The 25,779-nt window shown below is 43.9% G+C and overlaps 2 protein-coding genes and 1 long non-coding RNA gene across 4 annotated transcripts; 2 read left to right on the plus strand and 1 right to left on the minus strand.

Moving 5' to 3' along the window:
- Positions 1-2,586: 2,586 nt before the first annotated feature.
- LOC113932381 lies at positions 2,587-11,186 on the minus strand. The gene is made up of 3 exons (XR_003523051.2): positions 10,274-11,186; positions 5,408-5,534; positions 2,587-4,740 (listed from the first exon to the last, which is right to left on the minus strand). It is a non-coding gene; the product is annotated as an uncharacterized LOC113932381 (long non-coding RNA).
- An 8-nt stretch (positions 11,187-11,194) lies between these two features.
- On the plus strand, positions 11,195-24,771 carry ZDHHC4 (zinc finger DHHC-type palmitoyltransferase 4). Of its 2 annotated transcripts, none has more exons than XM_027611395.2 (8): positions 11,195-11,308; positions 11,776-11,914; positions 12,559-12,682; positions 13,436-13,509; positions 14,472-14,650; positions 16,591-16,716; positions 18,007-18,251; positions 24,428-24,771. In XM_027611395.2, the coding sequence occupies exons 3-8, from the start codon at positions 12,566-12,568 to the stop codon at positions 24,716-24,718; spliced, it is 1,032 nt and encodes a 343-aa protein (XP_027467196.1). In that variant the 5' UTR covers positions 11,195-11,308; positions 11,776-11,914; positions 12,559-12,565; the 3' UTR covers positions 24,719-24,771. The 2 variants fall into 2 exon arrangements, with proteins under 2 accessions (XP_027467196.1, XP_027467195.1); XM_027611394.2 differs by having other exon boundaries at positions 11,197-11,308; positions 11,776-11,967.
- On the plus strand, positions 22,132-22,525 carry LOC113932379 (small nuclear ribonucleoprotein F). Its single transcript, XM_035722125.1, has one exon. It carries the CDS (start codon positions 22,190-22,192, stop codon positions 22,448-22,450), a length of 261 nt encoding a protein of 86 aa, XP_035578018.1. The 5' UTR covers positions 22,132-22,189; the 3' UTR covers positions 22,451-22,525.
- Positions 24,772-25,779: the final 1,008 nt, after the last annotated feature.

Consider the following 25,779-nt stretch of genomic DNA (forward strand, 5'->3'; position numbering starts at 1 on the left):
GGTTTTGTGTGTAAGCCAGCTCCAGGCCTGCCTGGAATACAACAGGGAGATGTAAATAAATGGGGTGGTGAATAGTGTGTGATATTGAGAATTTGCTTTTCTCATTCCTTTTATCCATGGTTCTTCCCCCATCATCAAGGTCTTTGGTGGGGGAAGGGAGTTCTGAAAGGGCAGGTCGGGGGCGGGGGGGGGAGAGGAGATTGAGCCCTGAAAGAGCCACTTTCTGTTTTTCAACCTCCTATGTAGACTTCAGTCTGTCTTTTGAAAAGACAAATGTCCGAAAGTCAAACTAGTTTTCTGGTGTCAAGTTGGGGATTTTGGAAAGGAAAAAATATTATTGCAAAAGCTTATGGTTTGCACTATAAACCAGACAGTGGGACTGCTTGCCCTGGGACTAAGAGCCTTTTGCACACGCAAAGAAGGGTCTGAGGGGTGGGCAAGAAGAGGAGACTCACGAAGGAGGCTTGGAGGAGCAGACTCACGGCCCCACTGGAACCTGGCTCACTGGAGCCAAGCTAAGTCCAGTTATGGGAAAACAAACAAGGTTGCATTCAGCACAGTGTGAACTCCTCTCAGCTGCGCAAGCTCCCCTCTTGGGGCCCCACCCCACTCTTGGGGAGCACCAGCAGAGTCAGGGGGATTAATGCCAGCTGCTGTGACAAACCACCTCACTGTGCGACAAACTGGGTATCCCAGACGCCTGCCCCTCTGGTCCCCTTGCTTCGGACTAATGTTCAGAACCACTTCCGCCACCGCAGGCTCGGGGGTCCCCCTGCCCCAGGCTGCAGACTTTGTGAGCTGTTGATGCTGCTAATTCTGGAGCTCCTGGTCGATGATGCGCCATCTGTATCAGGCTCTGAAGATGAGGTGCCCTGGTGGGTCACTGACCCAGAGGAACCATCAGAAGCTGGTGGGCCGGTTCACTGTCAGTACTGATGATAGGATGAGGGGTTCTCCGGGGACATTCTGTGGAGCCCCTGGCATGCTCATTCCAGGCCCCTCCTCCGGCCTCCCCTGTTCTAGCCTCCCTGAAGAGATTAGCAAACACTTCCTCTATTTGGCTTCCATGGTGGCCCTCTTTCCTCGTTCTCAAGTTGGGTTGGCCACCCTAACTTGGTCTGCTTTGCCAGCTCCTCCTTTGCTTCAGGCCCGTGATATTGGAGAGCCTCTGCCTCTTCTCTCTTTACACCTTTTTGCTCAGCCTAAGGACTTGCATCCGTTCTGGGTGACCTTGCAGCACTAGGGACTGCAGCTTTTGTAGCTAAAATTTCCTCCTCCTTCCTTTGAATATACATTTCCTTGACTCTACACCAGGAGACGCTGCCAGGAAGGAATTTTATTAATAGATTTGCCTTTCTTCTGGAAACGAAGGACACCCACCACACACTCCTGCCGTGTACTAAGCAGCTCGTGTTTCCACAGTGGCACTTTTCATTCATTCTGGGCTTCATCTAGTTTGGGGGGCACTTTTGACATATTCCTATCATTCCAGATACAACAACTTACTAGATGCCCACGTACTGAGTGCCTACCCAGCATCCATGCCCCTTTCTAGGATTACCAGGTCTGCATCTGGAATCTTCCTCTCCCCCGAGCAGCAGCTCCTGGTTTGGGAGAAACTGATCCCCTCGAAGCTTTGGCAGGAGGTCCTCATTTAACTCACTAAATGGCGCATTCTGTTCCCCTGGCCCCGTCACTGGTTCAGGAGGGAGCCTGTGACTCAGGTCGGACAGAGTGAATTTCAGCACTCCTACTGGGAATGCCAAGGCAAACCTCCCCATTCACCTCTCATTGGAAGTGACCGTGGAAGCATGAAGCCCCAGGGGTGGCTGGCAGCCATCCCACCACCAGGAGGAAACCTGGTCTGGGGAATGAAGCTGATACTTGGGTGGCAGAGCGAAGAACAAAAAGAACCTTTGTCTTTGATGATGCCATTGAGCTGCTGATTCAAACCATTTCTGAAGCCTGCCCCATCTCTGAACATGACAGTGGCAGAGGCCAGGAAGTCTCCTTTGTCGTTTGATCCAGTTTGAGGTGGGCTTACTATTACTTGCAACATAAAGAACTTTGATACCTCAAACCTCTTGTGCCAGAAATACTTCCTCTTTTGTTCTTCTGTATGGATCATATTTGTTAACTATAACACTAGTGGCCAAAATTGATCCAATGCGTTTTACATGCCTGCCTTATCTCATTTAATCTTCATGACAACCCTTTGAGGTAGATTCTGTTATGTGATGAGGAAATTGAGGCTCAGAGAGGTTAAGTAACTGGCCTAAAACGACACAGCTAGAAGAGATGGATCCTGGACTGAAATTCAGGAAGCCTGATCCCTGAGAGCTCATACTCTTAACCCCTACATGACTTCCCATCCAATATTCTCATTCTGAATTTCCTCCTGGAATGACACTCATGTCTGTGCTTCACAGAGTCCTGTGTAGTCCCAATTCACTTAGTGTCCAGAGTGACTCTGGGACACTAACTGATGTAGGCAGGCTGGATCTGAGGACCCAGAGGGGGTCCCGCAGGACCAGCCAAGAGAGTCCTTGGCTTTGTGCAGGATAGAAATCAAATGCAAGCTAGGAGGAAGTGAGAGCAGAGTTTATTGAAGTTACAGAGAGAGCAGATACAACCAGAGCGTCTTGGACATTTGGAACGGAAAAGGAACATGAGTCTCATCTTTACTTGCAGCCTGGGGTTTTTACTGAGGATGGTGGTCTGCCATATGTGTCCTCTCAGGCATCTAGGAACAGGTCAAAACAAGGAGGAGTGCTCTGGTGTCCTCTGTAAGTCACCTGTGCCCTGGAGCTAGGGGTCTGGAGTCAGCAGTCTTGGAAAATGTATAGAATGACCTCACCTGATCACTTCATAGGTGTTATCTGTTGTGCTGGAAGACTCCAAAGAAATAAATTAACTCCTTGACCTTTATAAGAAGGACATACATCATCGGTACTATAAGCCATATGTAGGACAGGAGTGCAGCTCCTCGCAAGAAGAGGAGCAGGAAAAGGAGCAAAAAAGCAGTTTTTTTCCAGTTTCCCTGCCTCATTACCACGAAGTGCCATTCATTTCTTCCCCACAGCTCTGAGAAAGCATTCACAATATTGTCCCTTGTCCTTCTCTGACCTTTCTGTGTGATTACAAATAAAACAAGTAGAGCACAAATTGTATACTTTATATGGAGGGGCCATCCTCCATCAGCTCACCTGTAATTTCCTGCTTGTCTGCCTTTTCTCCAGGTTGTCAGGTGGCTTCTCTTTTCTGAAACTGTCTCAGCGGTTATCCTGAGACAATTCAGCCCCAACTCAACGTCCAGGCCTGGATGCTCCTTTTGCTCAGCACTGCTAGCCGAGGGATGGCCAGATTCCAATTGTGAGAGTAATTCTTGGTCTCAACCAAGACAGAAAACTAGAATCTCAATTGAGAGGCATTAAGATGGTGGCTGAAGATGGGATCTCCAGATTTAGCAAATAAAAATACAAGACACCCAGTTAAATTTGAATTTTAGATAAACAAGAGATAATTTTTGAGTATATGCAGGCTTATCCCCTCGTTCGAGAGATACCACAATTGATGGTGAATTGCAGTATTGGTGACCAGAGTAACAGAGCATTTGGGTGACGGAGCTGAGCAGTGTACCAGGTCAAGACCAGCTCAGAAGTGATCAGGAAATGGAGGTTCTGCCCTGAAAATCCCCTTTAACCTGGTAGCTGAAACAGTTGCTTTAAGGGGCAGTAATCAAGGCAGTAAAGGCCTTGGAAAGGAAATTCCAAAGTATAAGCTACATTGTGCTCCAAGCTGGCCAATGGTGCGACACACAGCCCCAGGGGCTGGCCGGAGGACTCCATGTCTTGGTGATGTCCAGGATATCAATTTCCTCTGGGTAGATATCATCTTTTCCTTGCATTCATGCAACACATTTTTATTGAGCATCTATTATGAGCTAGGCACTAAAATAGTTGCTACTGATATAATAGTAAGCAAATACAGACCCAATCCTTGCCTTCCAACAAAAATACTTGTGTTATGTAAACTCTTCTTCTTGGGGCGCCTGGGTGGCTCAGTTGGTAAGTGTCTGCCTTCGGCTCGGGTCATGATCCCAGGGTCCTGGGATCGAGTCCCGCATCGGGCTCCCTGCTCAGCGGGAGGCCTGCTTCTCCCTCTGCCTCTCCCCCTGCTTGTGTTCCCTCTCTTGCTGTCAAATAAATAAGTAAAATCTTAAAAAAAAATAATTGTTCTTCTTTTTTCCTCCATTGTAAAACTCCTCCTGACCAATAAATCACAGATTGTAAACAAGCCTCCTGGGCTGTTTGTTGCAAGGGAAGCTATGAAGTCCTGTATCCCATTTCCCTTAGTCCCTTAGTAGAGCCTCAGTCATTCCCTTGGGGACAGGAGATCATGGTATAAAAGGTGGTTGATCCTGTCAACCGATCTTGCAGCAGGTAAAAAGCTGATAGCACAGGTCCAGTTTCAGGGGCTGACAGGAGGGTTTAGGGACGCTCCAAGGAGAGATTCTTTGCCACGAGTTTCACAGGAGATACCATCCTTCCTATCACTTTTGAATTCAATGTTTGATCTTAGTCTTAAGTAGTGTTTTCTTCTATGCTATTTATAAAATGTAAGTGTCAAGGTTCATGCTTGGAGGTTTTGAAGAACAGAGGGGAAGAGTAAAATGCCGGAAACACATAGTTTCAGGAACTGACAAACCACCAAGAGATTTATCCTGAGAAAGTAATTCAACTGAAAAAAAAAAAAAAAAAAACAAAAGTTCTGAATATGTTACTTGCAAAACTATCTATAGTATTAAAAAGTAGGAAATCATACAAATGTCCAACAGTAATATTGAGTTCATTATATTGCAACCCTGGATAATGGTTAAAACTAGATAGAGAAAAAGCACTTATGACAAACTAAAAGGAGCAAAACTCAAAAATTGTCTAGATGCTATGATTATATCTATGTAAACCATTTAAATGAATATATAAAATTCATGTTTTTCTATGTTTATAGAAATGTACAATAATAAAGTAGCACTTAAGATAGCAAAGATAGCCTTTTCCTTTGCTGTTATTTATATATTTTTATAAAGTATAAAAGGAGTTTAAAAAGAAAAATAGAAGGTGGGGGAAGAAGAGCTGAGTGACTATATATTTCTGTTAGGATTAGGATATTTTAAGTTGCAAGTTACAGAAGATGTAACTCCACATGGTTTTAAAAAATAAAGGGGACTGGCGTCCCTGGGTGGCTCAGTCAGTTAAGCATCCAACTCTTGATTTCAGCTCAGGTGCCTTGGCAGAGTCTGCTTGGGATTCTCTCTCCCCCTCTCCACTAACCCACCCCCTGTTTGTGCTCTCTCTAAAATAAATAAATAAAATCTTAATGAAAATAAAGGGGACTTTTGGCTCACCTGTGAAGTCCAGAGGTGGTGTGAGCTTCAGGTACAGCTTGCTCAGGGCTCTGACTTCATTTCTCTGTGCCTCTCTCAGGTCTGCCCTTCCCAGTGCGTAGGCTTCATCCTTGGACTGGCTTTCCTCCTAGTCCCAAGATAAGAGAAGTGAAGTTACAGGCTTCCTCTTCAATATCTTTATTCAACCTAGAGAAGAGGAGGCACCATTGAACAGAAACCCTAGCTTCATTCTAACTGGGTCCCTCGCATTCCAGAGGCTGGCTTTTTTTTTGAAAAATTATTGTGATAAGGAAGGAGAGGATTATCCTAATTGGCTGATACCAATTAAGTCCCACCCCTAGAGCTGGGGGTACTTCAATCCTACCCTAAGAGCACAGTAGGGAGGTGTGTGGCTTACATGTTGAGTAGGAAACCTCAGTGTCCATTGAACCATGTATGTGCACAAGAGAGTCATGACAAGCTGTGATGTGAGTTAGAAGGCAGTTGAGAATTTGATAAATACATCGTGTCTTGGCTACATACTTTAAGTGTCCCCCTTCCCTTCTTTACTTTTTAAAAATATTTTATTTATTTATTTGACAGAGAGAGACACAGCGAGAGAGGGAACACAAGCAGGGGGAGTGGGAGAGGGAGAAGCAGGCTTCCCACAGAGCAGGGAGCCCGATGCAGGGCTTGATCCCAGGACCCTGGGATCATGACCTGAGCCGAAGGCAGCCGCTTAACGACTGAGCCACCCAGGCGCCCCTCCCCCTTCCCTTCTGAAATGATCTCAGCCATCACAGGGAGAAATTCCAGATGAATTAAAGATAAAAGTATAAATCAACTAGAAGAAAATATTGGAGAATATATTTGTGAATTTGTGTGATCTGTGTGTGTAATTTTGGAGTAAAGAATACCTTTTTATTTTTTTTATTTTTTAAAGATTTTATTTTATTTATTTGAGGCAGAGAGAGAGAGAGAGCACAAGAGGGGGTAGGGTGAGAGGGAGAAGCAGATTCCCCGCCGAGCAGGGAGCCCGATGTGGGATTCGATCATGACCCGGGCCGAAGGCAGTCGCTTAACCAACTGAGCCACCCAGGCGCCCCAGAATACCTTTTTAAGTAAGATTTTTTTTTTAAGGCCACAAAAGAGGGGTGCCTGGGTGACTCAGTCGTTAAGCGTCTGCCTTTGGCTCAGGTCATGATCCCAGGGTCCTGGGATCGAGCCCCGCATCGGGCTCCCTGCTCCGTGGGAAGCCTGCTTCTCCCTCTCCCACTCCCCCTGCTGTGTTCCCTCTCTCGCTATGTCTTTATGTCAAATAAATAAATAAAATCTTAAAAAAAAATAAAAGCCACAAAAGAAAAGGCTGATAAATGTATTTCAGAATTTAAAATCTCTGTATGACAAAGATACCATGAGCCAAGTTAACAGATATGTAACGTATAGAAGAAAATACCTGGAATTCATGTCAGAGACAAAGGATTAATATTCAGAATGGGATAGAGAATATCTATTTCTACCTTTTAGTAACAACCTACCAAGTGTTAGCTGAACACAGGGCAACACAGCCAGAGGCTACATTTCCCGGCTCCCCTTTGGCCATGTGACTAAGGTCCTGCAGGTGGGATCTGAGCAGGAAAAGCTAAGTACAACCTACAAGTTCCATTTTCAAGGGTAAACAGCTTTTCTTGCCTTTCCTTCTTTGCGCTTTCTCAGCGGCTTGAAGGTGTTGACCCTGGGGCAAGGACGCCACCCTCGTGTTGTGACTCCAAACTGTGCACGAAGTGCCCGGGCACGCCGCAGTGAACTCAGAGCGGAGCGGTGGTATATCTTAACAGTTTGAGGAAATGAAATTACACCTGTGTCATACATGGCATGATAGCTTGAACTAGTTCGCATTTTCAACGTGAGATCACTAAATTCCTGATAGCACATCTTTGAGAGAACGGATTTAGGAAGCAATTGCCACTGGAATATCTACGTTGAGCAAGAAATGAAAATGGTGTTTCCAATCTGATTTTAAAGTTTCATAAATTGTGCCAGGGGTGCTAAGTTGTTAGGGCATAAATATTTATGAAGTTGTTTAGAGCTCCTTATTTAATAGAAGGGATTGTTCTTTTGGCTAAGGAGCTGTGAAAAAATTTCTAAGACACTTAAGGTGCTGCGTACAGAGAAAGTTTGGGAATTTGTGCCTAGTGGTGGAGAACAATACAGAAAGAATCCGGGTCCTCATGTGATCTTGTGGATCTCCTGGAACAGAACTGCCTACTGCTGCTGGACTGCCAACTACCTCTGGACTATAGACTTCTTTCCTATCAAAGCCATCGTGTTTGGGGATCTCTCTGTTACAACAGCATACAGACATGGTAGGTGTTCTGCCTATATCCCCACAGCCCACCAGAGAGGTCACCTGATACATGTTGATGGTTTCCTGACTCTGCCTGAGAGGGTTCTCTGCTTGGGGCTGGGATGGCATTTGTGTGGGCAGACCAGAAAGACTAGGGAGTTACTGTCCCAGGAGTGGTTGGGCGAAGACTCCTGCTGCTTTGTCTCTCAGTGGAACAATTCTGAGGCATAGTCTATGGAGCCTGTCAGAGGATCCCTCGTGGGACTGAGCCCCAAACGGCCACCTCTACTCATCAACATCTGCTTTCTTCGCTTTCTACTCTTCTCTCACTTTCCCAATCCCTCACCCTGTTTCCTGGAAATATCTCCAAAAACAAGCTACTTATACCAAATCCTTGTCTTGGAGTTTGCTTTTTTTGGGGGGCGGGTACCTAAACTAAGAGAAGCAGCTAGCCCGTACCCTAACAAATACATAAAATATGTAAGTAAGTACTGGAAAGCAACAAGAAAATGGTAAACAACTCAAATAAAAATGGCAAAGGATAATTGTAAGCAACTCACAATAGAGGAAAGATAATTGGCCAATAAGGACATAAGATGTTCATCACTAGGAACCGGCCAGTGGTAATTAAGATAGCCCAGCACAGTAATTGAGAACACCAACTGAGTCTCAGTCTAATGATCTGAGTTTGAATTGTGGCTCTAATACTTTCTAGTTCTATGTTCCTAGGAAAATTATATAACTTCTCTGTGCCTCTATTTCCTCATCTATAAAAGTGGTATAATAATAATAATACTTCTCTGAGTTCCTATAAAGATTAAATGATAAATACTTAAACATTTTTTAAGTGCTTAGAACAGTACCTGGAACACAGGTATCACTATGTAAATGTCTGTTAAGCAAATAAATAAATAAAATGTCATTTCATCCATCAGCATGGTAAATACTAAAGGAACTGATCTATTAAATGTTGGCAAGGGTTTGGAGAGACAGACTCTCTTAAACATTTGTGGCTGAAGAGCAATTTAATAGCATTTGTTAAAATTAAAATGCCTATATGTTCTTTGGCTCGGGAATTCTACTTCATGTGGCTGCCCTAGAAAAATACACCTACTTGTGTGTAATGAACCTCATTCAGGTATTTCCACTGCAGCATTGTTTGTAATAGCAAAAACTGAAATGAACTGAAATGTTGAGTAATAGAACAGTTACAATGCAAACTGGGCCCTTGGGCTAAATCTGTCTTGCAGTTATGTTCTGCTTAGTCTGAACAGTGTTTTAAAATCCTGGATTAGGGGCGCCTGGGTAGCTCAGCGTTAAGCGTTAAGTGTCTGCCTTCGGCTCAGGTCATGATCCCAGGGTCCTGGGATCGAGCCCCGCATCGGGCTCCCTGCTCGGCAGGAAGCCTGCTTCTCCCTCTCCCACTCCCCCTGCTTGTGTTCCCTCTCTCGCTGTGTCTCTGTCAAATAAATAAAATCTTTAAAAAATTAAATTAAATTAAAAATCCTGGATTAGTTGCCAACATCACAAAAATTATATTTACGTTATAAAAATCCAGATTTTCAAATACTCTTAAAACCCTGGGATTCAAACGGTGCCTGGGTGGCTCAGTTGGTTGAGTGTCCCACTCTTGGTTTCAGCTCAGGTCATGATCTCAGGGTCCTGGGACTGGCCCTGCGTCGGGTTCTATCCTCAGCTTGAAGTATGCTTGAGATTCCCTCTCTCCCTCTGCCTCTCCCCTCACTTGCTTACTCTTTCTGTCTCTAAAATAAAATCTTAAAAGAAAACAAAAAACACTGGAATTCAAGTTAACAATCCTGTGGTCTGCGGAAATAGCTATTTCTGCTCACAACAAGATACATCTGCTCCACGTTGTCACTTTACTTACTACCTGCAGAGCCCCTGTAGGCAGTGGAATGTGGGGCCCTGGCAGATGAGTTGTGGCTCAGCTATGTAATGAAATGTCCATAATGAGGTAAAAACAATATAGTAGATACACACGTGGAAAGAGCACCAGGACTGAAAAAGAAAAAAACAAAAAAGATGGAGGACCATTATGTATGATGCCATTTCTGCAAACAACAACAAATTATATACTTGTATATATACACTAGAATGTAAACTATAAAGTTCAGGAATTTTTCTGTTTTATTGCTGTATTCCCTGTGCCTAGAATGGTGCCTGGCATATACTGGGTACTCAATATATATTTGTTGAATATTTATGAATAAATGTATAGAATTTTGGGAGGACACATAGTAAATAAGTGATTAATTTTGTCAAGGGACTGGGATTTGGGGGTGGTGTTCAAGGAACTGTTTTGTATAGTCTTGATTTTTTTTTTTTTTACAAGAACATACTGTTGTATTACTTGTGTACATTTAAAAAACAATTAGACAACCCAGCACAAAATGCCATAGGTGATCAAACCCAGATTCAAAGTTAAGTCTCAACTGAAACCATCCCGAGAAAAATGAATGGGGATAAAAATAAAGTTCTGCATTTATGAGCCAAAAAAAAAAGTACCCAAAATACTTAACCACCAGCTCAGAATTAATCAGCAGGGTGATGAGTCAGCTGGAGACACTGATGTGATCCAGCCCACTCTGGATGTAGGATGAGGTTCCATCCATAACCACAGTCTTCCCTGGTGGCCTCACAGCTTCTGATTTCAGGCTTTTGTTTTTTCAATTCTGTGTCCACGAGTTCATGAAGGTTTTGCACACCATGTACCAGAAGGCGCCCAGCTTGTAAGTTTCTTAAAAAGGAAAAAGGGAAGGAATCAAGAAGCTGGGGTAGGTCGCAAAGAGAAAAAAAAGAGAAGAGCTTGCAAGCCAGTGTTTGGAGATCAGACGGTTCCCCTCAAAGGGAAGACAAGCCTGATAGATTTTCAGAGGCATCAAGAATAGACTGGTCTCCGCGGATTCAGAGGCGTTCGGAACAAAGGAACACCCCACAGGGGACTTCTCAATGCTATGTTTGGAAGCAGCTCTTCTCACCCCAGGCTCAACTATCATTAAACAGCCTTCCTTCTTATCCTCCAGGTTTGGAGTCAAGCAATTGTCACTGTTCCCAGGGGCGGGATGTTCAGAGCTGTTCCGAGACAGCAGGAGCAAAGACACGGGAAGGGGTCGGACGGATCCCAACGGTGTGGTTAGCAGAAAGCAAAGCAAGTCCTGCCCATCGCGAAGACTCGGTATAGGAGCCCCAAGTGTCCCCGCCATGGGCCAGCCAGGGTCCCCGCTTGGCTCGGCCCGCTTTACAACGCCCGCACTGACTTAGGACGGTCTTTTTGTAAGATTTTCTGGCGACTGTGCTCCAAAGCTCGATTTTCGGCCCTCAGACCCGAGCACCCCTTCTGAAGAGGCCAAGGCGCGGAGCTGAAGACAGCAACGGAACGCTAACACCAGCCGCAAGCCCCGCCCCCAGCTGCCGCCCGCCTTTCCGCCCGCCCTTTCCGCCGGAAGCCGAACTGGCTGCCAGCGTCGCGTGCTATCGTCACAGGCCCGCCGGAAGTCTGAAGAAGCGCCCTGCCGGCGCCGCCTCGGAGCGGCTGGCGGTTGGCCATCCCGGCGGTAAGGCCGCCTCCGAGGGTTTTTTTTTTTTTTTTTTTGACACCCACTGGCCCAGGGGCGTCTGTCTGATCCGCCCTTCCACCTTGCGTGTGTGTGTGTTTGGGGGGGGGTCGCAGCCCCACCTCCACCCCGCCGGGTGCTCAGGCACCCACCGTATCCCCTCTGCGCCTTCTGCATCCCGTCCCCCACCCAGGGTCCCGGCCCCCGGAGAAAGCTCCGGCCAGGCCCACCCGCAGGGACCCTCAGATGGTGTGGCCTCGGATAAGCCTTTCTGTCTGGTGGCCAGCGTGGGACCCAAGGCTCCTGGCTTAATCTTTCCAATTAGCTTTTCCTCCCGAAATCCTATAACCCCGTTCACCCCGCGGGATCTCAGCATCCCCCAACTTTCAAATTATTTTTCACAATTTATACCGCCCCTGACTCCCACCCTGTTTTATTGTATGAGTGTTTTATCGATGTCTCTGCAGCCAGATCCAGCCTTCTAGAAGAACCATGCCTCCTGCGGCTTTTCGTGGCACCTGTTGTGCCAGGCACACGCCGCTGCACAAGAGGAGATGCCGTTTGAATTCTCCGTGAATGTTGGGAGGAGGAATGTCCGAGCTGCGGGTAGAAAATTATCCAAACGAGAAATACGTAGGCTGGGGACCCTGAATCACCTCGTGAGAATTGCTGCTCTTTGTTTCCTCTGTCTTATCCCGTGAATAGTTTGTAGTTTGGTTATCTCAGTTGGAAGTCCGGCCCGGAATCTTATCTGCTAAGGCCAAAAGTAACCGTTTCTAGTTAATATAGGCCTGTGTGTTGACTCTGATCCCCGTGGGTAATCCACGATTGTTGTGGGAGTGAGTCCCCCCTCCCCCCACTGCCTCTAGGGGATGCTTGTTCCAGTAGCATTGTCAGCAGATTCTTTTGGGTACATTCTGTATCAATACCTACGGGGGTTTATATTTAAGTAAGAACAAAGATGATTTGTTGCTGGTGGGAGGGAAGATGTATGCATTCTGCATATTTTCCCCCATTTTATTTTGGAATTTGCAGGCAGGAGATGCCCTAAATAAATCACAGTGGTTTGATTAGGAAACTCTTGAAGAAGAGAGAACTCAGGACCATCTGGGAGGCCTTAGTGCAAAGCAGTGTGTGCATAAGGGCTGATGAATTCTGTTTGGGAAGCTCTTTACAGAGTTGATGTCTGAGAGTATGCACCATGGAACCTATCCCTCAGGAGTGGTCACACTCTTTCTGTTTCTTTGTAGCGCCAGGATGGACTTCTTGGTTCTCTTCTTGTTCTACTTGGCTCTGGTGCTGATTGGTGTTGTTACAATATGCATCTGCTCAAAAACCCATTACCTGAAAGGCCTGGTCAGAGGGGGAGCACAGGTAATGATGCTTGGAGACCACTGGATTTTGACTACCACCAGTCTAAAAGGCTCATCAGTTCCCTGACAGAACAAAAAAGAGATGCCATTTTTATTATTTGTTCACTTCTTTCGTTTATGGTAGTTATGGTACATTCAAAAGTCTCTGTTTTTTGTTAATGTTGAAAGTAATCTTGTGATGTTGCTTTGAGAGAAGATAACACTCTCAAGGTTGGCTATTTTTCTTTGAATTTGATGCCTGTACTTGGGCCTGGATGTGAGCAATGTCTGCCTGGAGGGGCCTGATGGGTGGAACGGGGGGCTGTATGACTAGGGAGCTGAGCATCAGGCTGCCCACACTCCTTCAGGGGTCAAAGTGAGCAGAATTGGGGTCAGCAGCCTTTGGGAAGGGATGGACTTGGGAGTGACCTGGGCTAATGCCCAGTGATTGCAGATGGACTCTGGAACCTAGGATTGAACCCAAGGCAGGGAAAGGAGTGGAGTTCACATTAACATTACCTAATCCAGCCCCTCTGCTCTCCTCCCTTTGCCTGAAGACCCTGACATGGTGCTTTCTTTGGAGCTAGGGTGGAAAGGGAGGAGCTGGTATCAAAGGAAGACTAGCTGAGGGAAACCCTGCATTTTATTCTCTCTTAAATCTCTTCTCTGCCCGTATGCAGAAACACAAATTCCCAGGATCGCCAGCTAAAGTGAAGCATCTAATTTGTTTGGGAGTGGGGGAAATGAGAAATGACATTGAATCCTTCTCTTTTAGATAATTTCCTATATAATTCCAGAATGCCTTCAGAGAGCAATGCTGAAATTGCTTCATTACCTCTTCCATACACGGTATTTATATTTCAGAATTTAAATACTATTCTTTTGGGGGCGTCTGGGTGGCTCAGTCGGTTAAGCGACCGACTCTTGGTTTCGGCTCAGGTCATGATCTCAGGGTCATGAGATTGACTCCCAGGTCGGGCTCCTTGCTGGGCATGGGGCCTGCTTAAGATTCTCTCTTTCCCTCTTTTCCACCCCTTCCTCTGCTCGTGCACTCTCTCTCTCCCTCTCTCTCTCTCTCTCAATAAATAAATAAAATCTTTTAAAAAAATAATAAAAAATAAATACTATATTTAAATCTTTAAAAAATAATAAAATATTGTCTTCTTTTCTGTTTTATTAATTGTTGCTGTCCCCTAGCTTCGGGACAACAACAGACCTTGTTGGTTTCCAGCCGTTGTTCGGGGAAGGATGCTGGAAAGGATCAAGAGTCCTGGGTTCAGGACTTCTGCTCATAAATAATCTGCCTTTTATTTCTGGAGTTTTCATAGAAATATTTAAAGAGTGGCAGTATTACATGCATTTCTATAAAAAGAGATATATCCTGATACCTCAATCCCCAAAAAAGATAATAGGGGCACCAGGGGGTGGCTCATTTGGTTGAACCATTCAGCTCTTGATTTTGGTTGAGGTCATGATCTTGGGCTTGTGGGATTGAACCCCACTTTGAGCTCCTGGCTCAGCACAGAGTCTGCTTGAGATTCTCTTCCTCTGCCCCTCCCCCTGCTCTTATGCACTTGTGCTCTCTCTCGGAATAATTAAAATCCTAAAAAAAAGTTAATAATAATAGGTAACATCTATCGAGTACTGAGTATTGCGAGGCACCGTGAGAACTGTCTCATATTGTCTCTTATGTAATTCTTGCTATTATCTCAAGCCCAAAGGAAGTGGTTGGCGCTGGGTTAACTTTAGTATGACATGATTTCTTCATGGAGAAGGCCTTGTGAACAAGCCACGTGCCTTTTTCCTTTCAGAAACCACACCTTTATTCTTCTGCACCTCATCTTGCAAGGGATGGTTTACAGTGAATACACCTGGGAAATATTTGACTACTGTCAAGAGCTGGAGTTCTCCTTGCATTACCTTCTTCTGCCCTATCTGCTGCTGATTGTAAACCTTGTGTTTTTCATGCTCAGCTGTGTGAGCAATCCTGGTAAGTTGAGGCTCTCAGTATGGAGACTGGCAACAACTGAACTGTCCGTCTTACAGTGTTACAGACTAGTGATCCCTCTGGGGACTTTGTAAAAGATGTGATACGCAGTGTTCTCATCATCTTCTCATTGTGATTGTCTTCTAATTTTATTTTTTTCTTCTTTGACCCATGGCTTATTTAGAACTGCTTAAAATTTTCTATGTACTTTTTTATTTTATTTTTTGATACTTTCACTAATTGTGTTATATAGAGAGTTTGTGGTCTCTATGGCACTGTTTCTTTCAAAAATTTTATTGATATTTGCATCATGCCCGGTTATGTGTTGTTTTTGTAAGTGATCTGTGTGGGCTTGGAAGTATATATTTCTTAGTTCTTGGGTGTAGACAGCATGTGAGTCCATTAAATTAAGTTTGTTAATTATGTTCAAATATTTTATATTCACACTAATTTTTTTGTTTACAATAACTGAGAGAGGTATGTTATCTCATTCTGATGATAGATTTGAGGTTTCTCCTTATAGTCAGTTTTGGCTTTACTTATTTTGAAGCTATTATATATGTGTATGTATGTGTAGGTGTATGTAATAGTTATGTATATATTTGTATTATATGCATTCAAGTTTAGAATTGGTATTCTCTTTTCCTTGAATCTTTTTTCAAAATATAATGAGCCTTTTTGTCACTAGTAATGCTCTTTGCTCTCAATTCTCTTTTGTCTGATGTTATTATTACACCTTTTTTTTTTTTTTAAGAGGGGGAGACGGTTGGGGAAGAAGTGGAGAGGGAGAAGGAGAAGGAGAGAGAATCTTAAGCAGCTTCTATGCCCAGCACAGAGCCGAACGCAAGGCTCGATCTCACAACCCTGAGATCATGACCTGAGCTGATAGCAGGAGTTGGATGCTTAACCGACTGAGCCGCCTAGGTGCCCGTTACCCTTTTTTTTTTTTTGTAAAGATTTTATTTATTTATTTGAGAGAGAGAATGAGAGATAGAGAGCACGAGAGGGAAGAGGGTCAGAGGGAGAAGCAGACTCCCCGCCGAGCAGGGAGCCCGATGCGGGACTCGATCCCGGGACTCTAGGATCATGACCTGAGCCGAAGGCAGTCGCTCAACCAACTGAGCCACCCAGGTGCCCCCGTTACCCTTTTTTGATTGATGTTTGCTTGGTATCTTTTTTCCATGCCTTTATGTTTAAGCTTTTCTATCCTTGAAGCACCAACTATCCATCAACTGACGAATAGGTGAATGTGATGTGCCTATTCAATGGAACAGTATTTGGCAACAGGAAGGAACGAAGGAGTGATATGTGCTAGAACATAGAGGAATCTTGAAAAACTATGCTAAGTGAAAGAAGGCAGATACAAAAGACCACAAGTTGTATGATTCCATTTATAAGAAATATCCAAACAAGGCAAATGCATGGAGACAGAAAATAGATTAATGATTGCCAAGGGCTGGAATTCGAGAGAAGTGGGGGGTGACTGCTAAGGGTTTCTTTCTGAAGTGATAAAAATGTTCTAAAATTGATTGCAGTGATGGTTGCCTAACTCTGAATATACTAAAAACTATTGAATTGTGCACTTTTTTTTTTTTAAGATTTTATTTATTTATTCATGAGAGACAGAGAGAGAGAGGCAGAGGGAGAAGCAGGCTCCCAAGGAGCAGGGAGCCCGATGCGGGACTCGATCCCAGGACTCTGGGATCATGACCTGAGCCGAAGGCAGATGCTTAACCATCTGAGCCACCCAGGTGCCCGAATTGTGCACTTTAAATGGGTGAATTGGGCTTATGAATTGTATCTCAGTAAAGCTACTTATTTTTAAATGAGTTATTTAGAATATTAAATATGCAAGTTTTAGTTGTACTTTTTCAGGACAGATTTTTGTGAACGTTCAATCCACCGGATTGCTTGAAACCGGCATTTGTCCTTACATTTTTCAGGTACCATAACAAAAGCAAACGAGTTATTGTTTCTTCAAGTTTATGAATTTGACGAAGTGATGTTCTCAAAGAATATGAAGTGCTCGTCTTGCAATTTAAGGAAACCAGCGCGATCCAAGCACTGCAGTAAGTTTGGCTTTGGTGCCTCCAGCTCTGTCCTTGCATGGCAGACATGTGGGCCTTGTAGTAAGGGAATGTTACAGAAATCTAGAAGCAGGGCCCTTTGTCTCCCAGACAGGGGGCAGCCACTGCTCGTAGAGGCCAGAGAGTGGTTTGCTTCATATGACTGCAGTTGAGCTCTTTTTTTTTTAATTTTATTTATTTATTAGCGAGAAAGAAGAAGTGGGGGGAGGGGCAGAGGGAGAGGGTGAAGCAGACTTTCCGCTGAGCAGGAAGCCCAACGCATGACCCCGAGATCATGACCTGAGCCGAAGGCAGCCGCTTAACTGACTGAACCACCCAGGCGCCCCTGGAGGTGAGCCTCTTAATGTTCTTGTGTAGTGGGCAACTCAGCCCTGGGCATAACAGCCCTTCCTTTGCCACATGGCAGGCTATGTTGCCCAACAGGAATTTCTGTGGCGTGTTGTGTTTGCAGATTTCAGTCGTGGCAGAGCCTACTCTTCTGGGGAATAACCAAGATTCTAGACCTGTGCTGTCCAACAAAAATATAATGTGAGCCACATATGTGATTTAAATTTTCTAGTAGCCACATTACAAAAGTAAAATGAGGGAACATTAAATTTAATGATATATTTTATTTAACCTAACATATCTAAAATATTTTAATACGTAGTCAATATAAAAAACCATTCATGGATAGTTTATATTCTCTTTTTCTTACTAAGTCTTTGAAATCTGGGATATATTTTCCATTTACAGCACATCTCAGCACTAAATTTTCCTTGGAAATACTTGATCTATATTTAGATTTCACAAAATTTGCAGTTGGAAGAGCAGATTCACATACCCAAGTTATTCCAGAAATTCTTACACGCTTTTTAATAGCTGAATCCGTACCAAAAAATCATTGTCCTTTAATGCCCACATATGGTTCACCTTTATCAGAAGAATTGATTTGACTTTAAAGCATCAGTTTTAAAATTATGTCTGTTCAGGTATTGCTCACATTGAACTTAAAGGAGCATTGCATAAATCGAAAAACTACCCTGATTTTATCAATATCAACAGAGTATTCTTTCAGATTTTTCTTGTAGCCACATTTCAAGGGCCTAATAACCCACCTGTGGCTCGTGGCCACTTGTACTGGACCCTTCGGTTGTAATGGCTCGGTGATAGCAGCTGCCATTTCTTTCAGCTCATACTGCCAAGAGTTTGTGAAAATATCCACAGATATGCTTGGTCTCATTGTTCCATCAAGGACTAACTCAGGCTTGTGGCTTTCCCCTTTCTGTGCAGGTGTGTGTAACAGGTGTGTGCACCGCTTTGACCATCACTGTGTTTGGGTGAACAACTGTATCGGGGCCTGGAACGCCAGGTACTTCCTCCTCTACCTCTTGACATTGACGGCCTCAGCTGCCACCATGGCCGTCGTGAGCACTGTGTTTTTGGTCCAGTTGGTGGTGGTGTCCGACTTGTATCTGGAGACTTACGTTGATGACCTTGGACACTTCCAGGTTATTGACATTGTCTTTCTTATTCAGGTAATTAATATTCAGGTAATTATGTTGTAGGGTGTATGTTTCTGACTTCAGGTTTCAAAATTGGAAGAAGGACATTTTCCTAGTCAAAAGATGAAGCCGTTCCTTTTTCAAAAATTAACATATAATTTTTAAATTTTTAATTATTGAAGATTTTATTTATTTGAGAGAAAGAGAGCATGCGCGTGCACACGTGTGAACGAGGGGAGGGGCAGAGGGAGAATCTGAAGCAGACTCCCCACTGAGTGTGGAGCCCGACGCAGGGCTCAGTCTCACAACCCTGAGATCATGACCTGAGCTGAAATCAAGAGTCGGATGCTTAACCGACTAAGCCAATCAGGCACCCCAATATATAATTTTTTTAGTTGATATATAATACATATACCATAAAACTCATCCTTTTTAAGTTTATTTATTTATTTTTTTAGTAATCGTTATACTCAGTGTGGGACTTAAACTCATGACCCCAAGATCAAGAGTCACATGCTCTTCCTGCTAAGCCAACCAGGCGCCCCTAAAATTCATCCTTTTAAAGTGTACAGTCTAGTGGTTCAGAGTTGTTTAACCTCCACCACCATCTAATTTCAGAACATTTCATCACCCCCAAAATAAACTCATCTATCAGCAGTCATTCCCCATTCCCGTCTTTCCTGGCAACCACTAATCTGCCTTCTGTCTTTTATGGTTTTGCCTTTTCTGGGCATTTTACATAAATGGAATTGTACAATCTGTGGCCTTTTGGACTGGCTTCTTTTTCTTAGCATAATGTGTTCAAGGTTCGTCCATATGTGTCATATGTAAGAATCCATTGCCTAATTCAAGGTTATGAAGATTTACACTTATATATTCTTCTAAGTGTTCCTATAGATTTAGCTCTTACATTTAGGTCTTTGATCCTTTTTGAGTCAATTTTTGTATGTGCTGTATGGTTGGGCTCTAACTTGATACTTTTAGTATGTGGATATCCAGATGTCCCAGCATCTTTTGTTAAAAAGACCCTTCTTTGCTCATTGAATTGTTTTGGCACCCTTGTCAAAAATTAATTTACAATAATGTAGAGTTCTTTTGTTTTTATTTTTATTTTTTTCATAAACTTTTTTTTTAAAGATTTTATTTATTTATTCATGAGAGACAGAGAGAGAGAGAGAGAGAGGCAGAGGGAGAAGCAGTCTCCCAAGGAGCAGGGAGCCCGATGCAGGACTCAATCCCAGGACTCTGGGATCATGACCTGAGCCGAAGGCAGATGCTTAACCATCTGAGCCACCCAGGCGCCCTGTAGAGTTCTTTTAAAAACTCATTTGGTTACTAAAAGATTTCTACTGCATTTATGGGAAGTAGCTTATGAGCAGTCACTATTTTAGGTAACTGCTTACTTCTTGAGTGGTTTTTTCCTTTGGTTTCAAAGAAAAGAAAATGCCATGAACAAGTGGCATGTAGTCCATAAATGCAAGGTTGGTTCAATATTAAGAAATTGATTAATATTTTATACATTATTAAATAGAACAATGACATGATTATTTCTCTAGATGTTGAAAAGCGTTTCACAGAATTCAACATCCATTCTAATAAAAGCACTCAGAAAATAGGAATGGAAGGATACTGTCTTAATATGATAAAATACACAGTCTTAAAGCCAGTATTTTTTTTATTTATTTTGAAATAATTATAGTTTTACAGGAGATTACAAAGAAACACACAGGAAGCCTATGTGCTCCTAAGTGCCTCCCCCCTTCCAACATCCCCGTACAATCACAGCTCATGGCCAAAACCAAGCAATTGACATTGGCACAATCCCCAGAGCCAATTCAGAATTCAGCAGTTACACATGTGTTTCTTTGTGGCGTGTGTATAGCTCTGTGCAGTTCGTCACATGTGCAGCTGTGTGCAAGCACTGCTACAGTCAACATGCTCTGTTACCCATCTCAGGGCTTCCTGCTGTTACTCCTCACAGCCACAGCTTCCTCCCCACATCCCTAATGCCTGGCACCACTATTCCCTCCTCCACCTCTGTGGTTATGTTATTTCATGGTTGTTACATAAATGGATCATACAGTATCTTTTTTTTTTTTAAGATTTTATTTATTTATTTGAGAGAGAGAATGAGAGAGAGAGAGAAAGGTCAGAGGGAGAAGCAGACTCCCCACTGAGCTGGGAGCCCAGTGCGGGACTCGATCCCGGGACTCCAGGATCATGACCTGAGCCGAAGGCAGTCGCCTAACCAACTGAGCCACCCAGGCGCCCCATACAGTATCTTTTTGAGGTTGGTTTCTTCACTAGTGCAATTTCCTTGAGATCCATGTGACTGGTTGCATGGATCTAGGGTTCCTTCCTTTTTACTGCTGTATAGTATTCCACACTTTGTTTAACCATTCACCCTTTGAAGGACCCTGCAAAAGGCTGCATTGAACATTCCCATTTACAAGTTCCTGTGTGATGATCTTTCTTCACTATGATCATTGGGTTGATAATAAGTCCATTTTAGGTCTTGGAAAGGACCGCCATACTCTTTTCCAGAGTGCTTGTACCATTATCCTCACCAGTGATGGGAGGGGGACTGGTTTCTCTGCACCCTTGTCAGCACTTAATGTTATCACTATTTTTCATTTTAGCCATCCTGATAGGTGTGTAGCGATAACCTTGTTGTTTCAACCTTGAGTAGTTTTGCTCCTAAAATTTTTTTCAATTATGGGGCACCTGGGTGGTTTAGTCGGTTAAGTATCCGATTCTTGATTTCTGCTCAGGTTGTGATCTCGGGGTTTGTGGGACCGAGCCCCATGTTGGGCTCATAAATTGGAGACATCATGTTGCTTTGCCCCTAAATACTTGAACATGCATTTTTAAAGAATGTCAACCTTCTCCTATTTAACTATAATTATGTTATCTCACCTAAGAAAAGTAATAATAAATCTATGTAATAAACATAAGATATGTAATAAATATATAATAAATCATCTAGTCCATATTCAAATTTCCCCAGTTTCTCTCTTTTTTTTTTCATCTTTTTCAAATATATCTTTTATAGCTTTTTTACCTCCTTGAACCAGAATCCACTCCATTGTTAGGCATTGCATTTGAATGTTGTCTTTTTAGTCTCTCTGTCTAAAATAATGCCCCTACTTTTTGTCATGAAATTGACGTTTAGTAGTTTAGTTGTCTTTTAGAATGTCTCTTGTTCTAAGTTTGCCTTTTTCCTACTTCTGTCAACTGATTTTCCTCTATTCCTTCATATTACTGTGAATTGGAAGTTAGTTCTAGAGCCCTGATTAGATTCAGGTTAACTATTTTTGGCAAGAATGCTTCCTGGGTAGGGATGTGTATTTCATGTTGCTTCCCATCACGTAGAACATAGGACCAGTGATACTCAGCTCTCTCCATGGGTAAAGTGCATTTTCCCCTTTGCAGTGTATATGGTTTTGTTTTTGTACTTACGACTTTCTGTAGGATAGATTCCAAAAAAATATGTACTGGATCAGAGATTATTGACATTTATAAATCTTTTGATTTTAATATATATTGTCAGATTGCTTTTTAAAACTTTGTGCCTAGAGTGATTTGTCAGTGTTCCATTTTGCATCCGAGCAGACACTGAGGATGCCCAGTGGCAGCAGATGCTTCTAGTTTGGTAGGAAAATACGGTGTATCCTTTTTATTTTTTATTTTTTTATTTTTTTTAAAGATTTTATTTATTTATTTGACAGAGAGAGAGAGTGAGAGCAGGAACACAAGCAGGGGGAGTGGGAGAGGGAGAAGCAGGCTTCCTGCAGAGCAGAGAGCCCAGTGTGGGGCTCGATCCATCATGACCTGAGCCGAAGGCAGACGCTTAATGACTGAGCCACCCAGGCGCCCCACGGTGTATCCCTTTTAAAAATTACATTTCTTACGAGGGACGGACTACACCTGGGTCGGCGGCGAGTTTCCTGCATCATTTGCTTGTAGTCGCGATGAGTTTGCCTCTCAATCCCAAACCTTTCCTGAATGGATTAACAGGAAAGCCAGTAATGGTGAAACTTAAGTGGGGAATGGAGTACAAAGGGTACCTGGTATCTGTAGATGGTTATATGAACATGCAGCTTGCAAACACAGAAGAATACATAGATGGAGCATTGTCTGGACATTTGGGTGAAGTTTTAATAAGGTGTAATAATGTCCTTTATATCAGGGGTGTTGAAGAAGAAGAAGAAGATGGGGAAATGAGAGAATAGAATCTTTTGTGGGGAATCTTTTTTATATATATTTCTAGACAATAAACTTTTTTTTTCAAAAAAAATTACATTTCTTTCATTACTTTCTATTACTTTTCTTGTTTGTCAGTCATTTGTAGATCTTTTATAAATTACGTCCTTTAACTGTTTACCTATTTGATACTAGAATTACTTTTGATTTGAGATCATGTAATAATGGTAGTTCATTCTTATATTTGTTTTTTATTTGTGTATCTTTTTTGTATAAAAAAATTTAGACATCCTTTCTCATCAGATATACCTTTTTTCTTTGTAACTTCAGTTAGAAAGTCTCCCCTGTCAAGAGATGCATCTACTTCTCTCTTACTCCTGACTTTCAAAAATACTGAAGTCTTGGGGCGCCTGGGTGGCTCAGTCAGTTAAGCGTCTGCCTTCAGCTCAGGTCATGATCTCAGGGTCCTGGGATCAAGCCCCACCTTGTCGGGCTCCCTGCTCAGTGGAGAGTCTGCTTCTCCTTCTCCCTCTGCCCCACCCCACTCGTGCTCTCTCTCTCTCTCTCAAGTAAATAAAGTATTTTTAAAAATACTGACCTCTTTCAAAAATCATTTTCTTTACTATAAAAAATAACATAAAAATTCAAGCAGTTCAGAAGTGTTTAAAATGAAAAGGCGGAGAAGCAGGGGAAGTGGGCATAGGTGGTCAAAGGCACAAACTCGTATTTGAAAGATGTGTAAGTCCTGGGGATGTAAGGTACAGCCTGAGACTGTAGTTAACAATAGTGTGTTCTATACTTGACAGTTGCTAAGAGAGTGGGTTTTAAAAGTTCTCATCACAAAAGACACTGTAACTATGTGTGGCGTTGGATGTATTAACTAAGCTTGTGGTGATCATTTGCTGTATGTCATGTTGTACACCTTAAACTTTCACAATGTCCTGTCAATTATATCTCAGTAAAGCTGGGGGGGAGAAGCATAAAATTTTAAAACATCTTAAGAAAAAAATGAAAAGAGGGGCACCTGGGTGGCTCAGTCGTTAAGTGTCTGCCTTCGGCTCAGGTCATGATCCCAGGGTCCTGGGATCGAGCCCCGCATCGGGCTCCCTGCTCCGTGGGAAGCCTGCTTCTCCCTCTCCCACTGCCCCTGCTTGTGTTCCCTCTCTCGCTGTGTCTCTCTCTCTGTCAACTAAATAAATAAAATCTTAAGAAAAAACAAAAGAAAAAAACGAGAAGAAAACTGGGAGTTCTCCCCCTCCCCTCCCAATAGCTTCACTCCCCAGAGGCAGCTGTTTCTGTAGTTTGGTGTGTACATGTCAGGCTTCTTTCCTGTGCATTCAGGTAGTCACACACCTTCACGGAGTCTTTTTGTTTTTACACAAATACGATCCCATTGTGATCCTCGCCTCTTGTCTTTCGCGTCCAGCAGTATTTTATCGGTGTCTTTCCAAATCAGTATGTAGAAACTGACCTCATTTTTACCGGCTCCTTGTTATTCCAGAGTGTGACTATCCCAGGGTTTTACTCTTCCTCATGAATGGACTTTTAACGTGTTTCTTTTAGGAAGAGGGGCTCTTAAAATCACTACAGTGAATACTCTTGTGCATGCATTTCTGTGGTCGTGTTGTGTTGAGAGAGAAACTGATCTCCTCTGTCCATCTGGATTTTATTTTGATGCATAAACTAAGATCTGTATTTATGCCTTTGTTTTACAAACAGCTAACTGGGAAAGCACCCCTTCCTGAGTATCCTTTCCCTTTTCCTTCAATGTACGCGTTTCATTTATCTCACTTGAAACTCTTGTACATATTCGGGTTTCCTCCCGGGCTGTTAGTCAGTGCCGTTTATGGTTCTGTTTTGTGTTTAGGTGGTCAGATGTGTATGGAGGTGGGTGAGCTGGGTGGGCAGCTCTTGCATGTTTGTAGACCAGGCTGCGGCTGGCGGGTGCGACCCTTTCTTGTGTTCCAGCCTGGCTGCCTAACACGCTGTTTTTTCTTTGCCCCCAGTACCTGTTCCTGACCTTCCCAAGGATTGTCTTCATGCTGGGCTTTGTCATCATGCTGAGCTTCCTTCTGGGGGGCTACTTGTGCTTTACTTTGTACCTGGCTGCCACCAACCAGACCACTAACGAGTGGTACAGAGGTGACCGGGCCTGGTGTCAGCATTGCCCCCACGTGGCCCGACCCCCATCAGCAGAGCCCCAGGTCCACCGGAACATTCACTCCCATGGGCTTTGGAGCAACCTCAGGGAGATCTTCCTACCTGCCACTGCACATTATGAGAGAAAGAAGATCTAAGAACGGGAAGTGTTACTGCCACTTAAATATAGTATACATTTATTTATACATATAACTACTTTCTAAGCATTGGTGTGGTGTTTTTTGGTTTCGGGGGTCTTTTTATCTGGCTTCTGCATGTTTATAAATCGGCTTTCAGTGGTTAAGGAAGGGGTGCCTAATCCTTACAGCTGCGATGCTAGATCCAGTGGTACAAACTCCCCTTGTTCATCCTCTGTTCCCTCAGCCTGTTGGAACAGAGTATATCTCAAGTCCTGGTGCCAAGGGGATCAAAGATGACTTCTCAGAGGTTCCCGCTAACCTTGGTCTCCCACTGTAGACTCTTGGCTTCTGACAGGAGGGGCCTTGACTGTGTCTCCTGACGTGCAGGAGAGTCTCAGTGAGGTGGGGTTGTGCCTGGTTGTACCCTCTTTGATGCCCTTTCCATCTCTTCCAGGGTAAGGCCTTGGCTCTTCATCTCCTTAATCATGCCCAGCACCCTCACCCCGGCCCTCCTTGTAGCCGGCATGGGCCTTTTACACAGGCCCAGTCTTGTGCTTGTGGCCCTCTGCCTGCCCTGCACTGGCCTCTTATGACCATGTTCAAGTCTTTCCTGCCCTATTTTTAAAATTCCAAACTAACACCCGGAGCCCCCATCCTGCCACTGCCCCGTTAATTCAGTGCAAAGAGATGGATGCAGAAGAGCTTCATAGAAAGCGGTGAGGGTTTTTAGGAGGGGGCAGTTTTCAGGAACAGGATACCTCTGATTCCCATGGCCAGCCACACTGGTGGGGTCGGGAAGTAGGGGGACAAGAACTTGGAGGCCGGGGTCCGGGAGGCATCCTTGGTTCCTGCAGCCCCGAGTTCCAGACTAGATAAAATCTTTGACACGGCCTGCCGGCCTGCGGAGACCTAAGCCACGGCGGCCGCACGCCTCTGTTACAGGTGGAAAAGCGCGGTGAAATCCATAGACTTGGAGCGCCGCGCAGAGCAAGCAAGGGGAGCTTCGCGGCCTGCGCGCGGGCGGGTGGAGCGCACAGCCCAGCGAGCGCTCGGTGGACGCGGCAGCCCAGCTCCGCCAC

The sequence above is a fragment of the Zalophus californianus genome, chromosome 10 (genome assembly GCF_009762305.2).
Source record: "Zalophus californianus isolate mZalCal1 chromosome 10, mZalCal1.pri.v2, whole genome shotgun sequence".
In the NCBI taxonomy this organism is placed as follows: Eukaryota; Metazoa; Chordata; class Mammalia; order Carnivora; family Otariidae; genus Zalophus; species Zalophus californianus.

Coding starts and splice junctions, on each gene's coding strand:
- ZDHHC4 (XM_027611395.2), top strand. CDS start 12,566: ATGGACTTCTTGGTTCTCTTCTTGTTCTACTTGGCTCTGGTGCTGATT. Junction 16,717..18,006: donor AGCGCGATCCAAGCACTGCA/GTAAGTTTGGCT, acceptor CTTTCTGTGCAG/GTGTGTGTAACAGGTGTGTG. Junction 18,252..24,427: donor ACATTGTCTTTCTTATTCAG/GTAATTAATATT, acceptor CTTTGCCCCCAG/TACCTGTTCCTGACCTTCCC.
- LOC113932379 (XM_035722125.1), top strand. CDS start 22,190: ATGAGTTTGCCTCTCAATCCCAAACCTTTCCTGAATGGATTAACAGGA.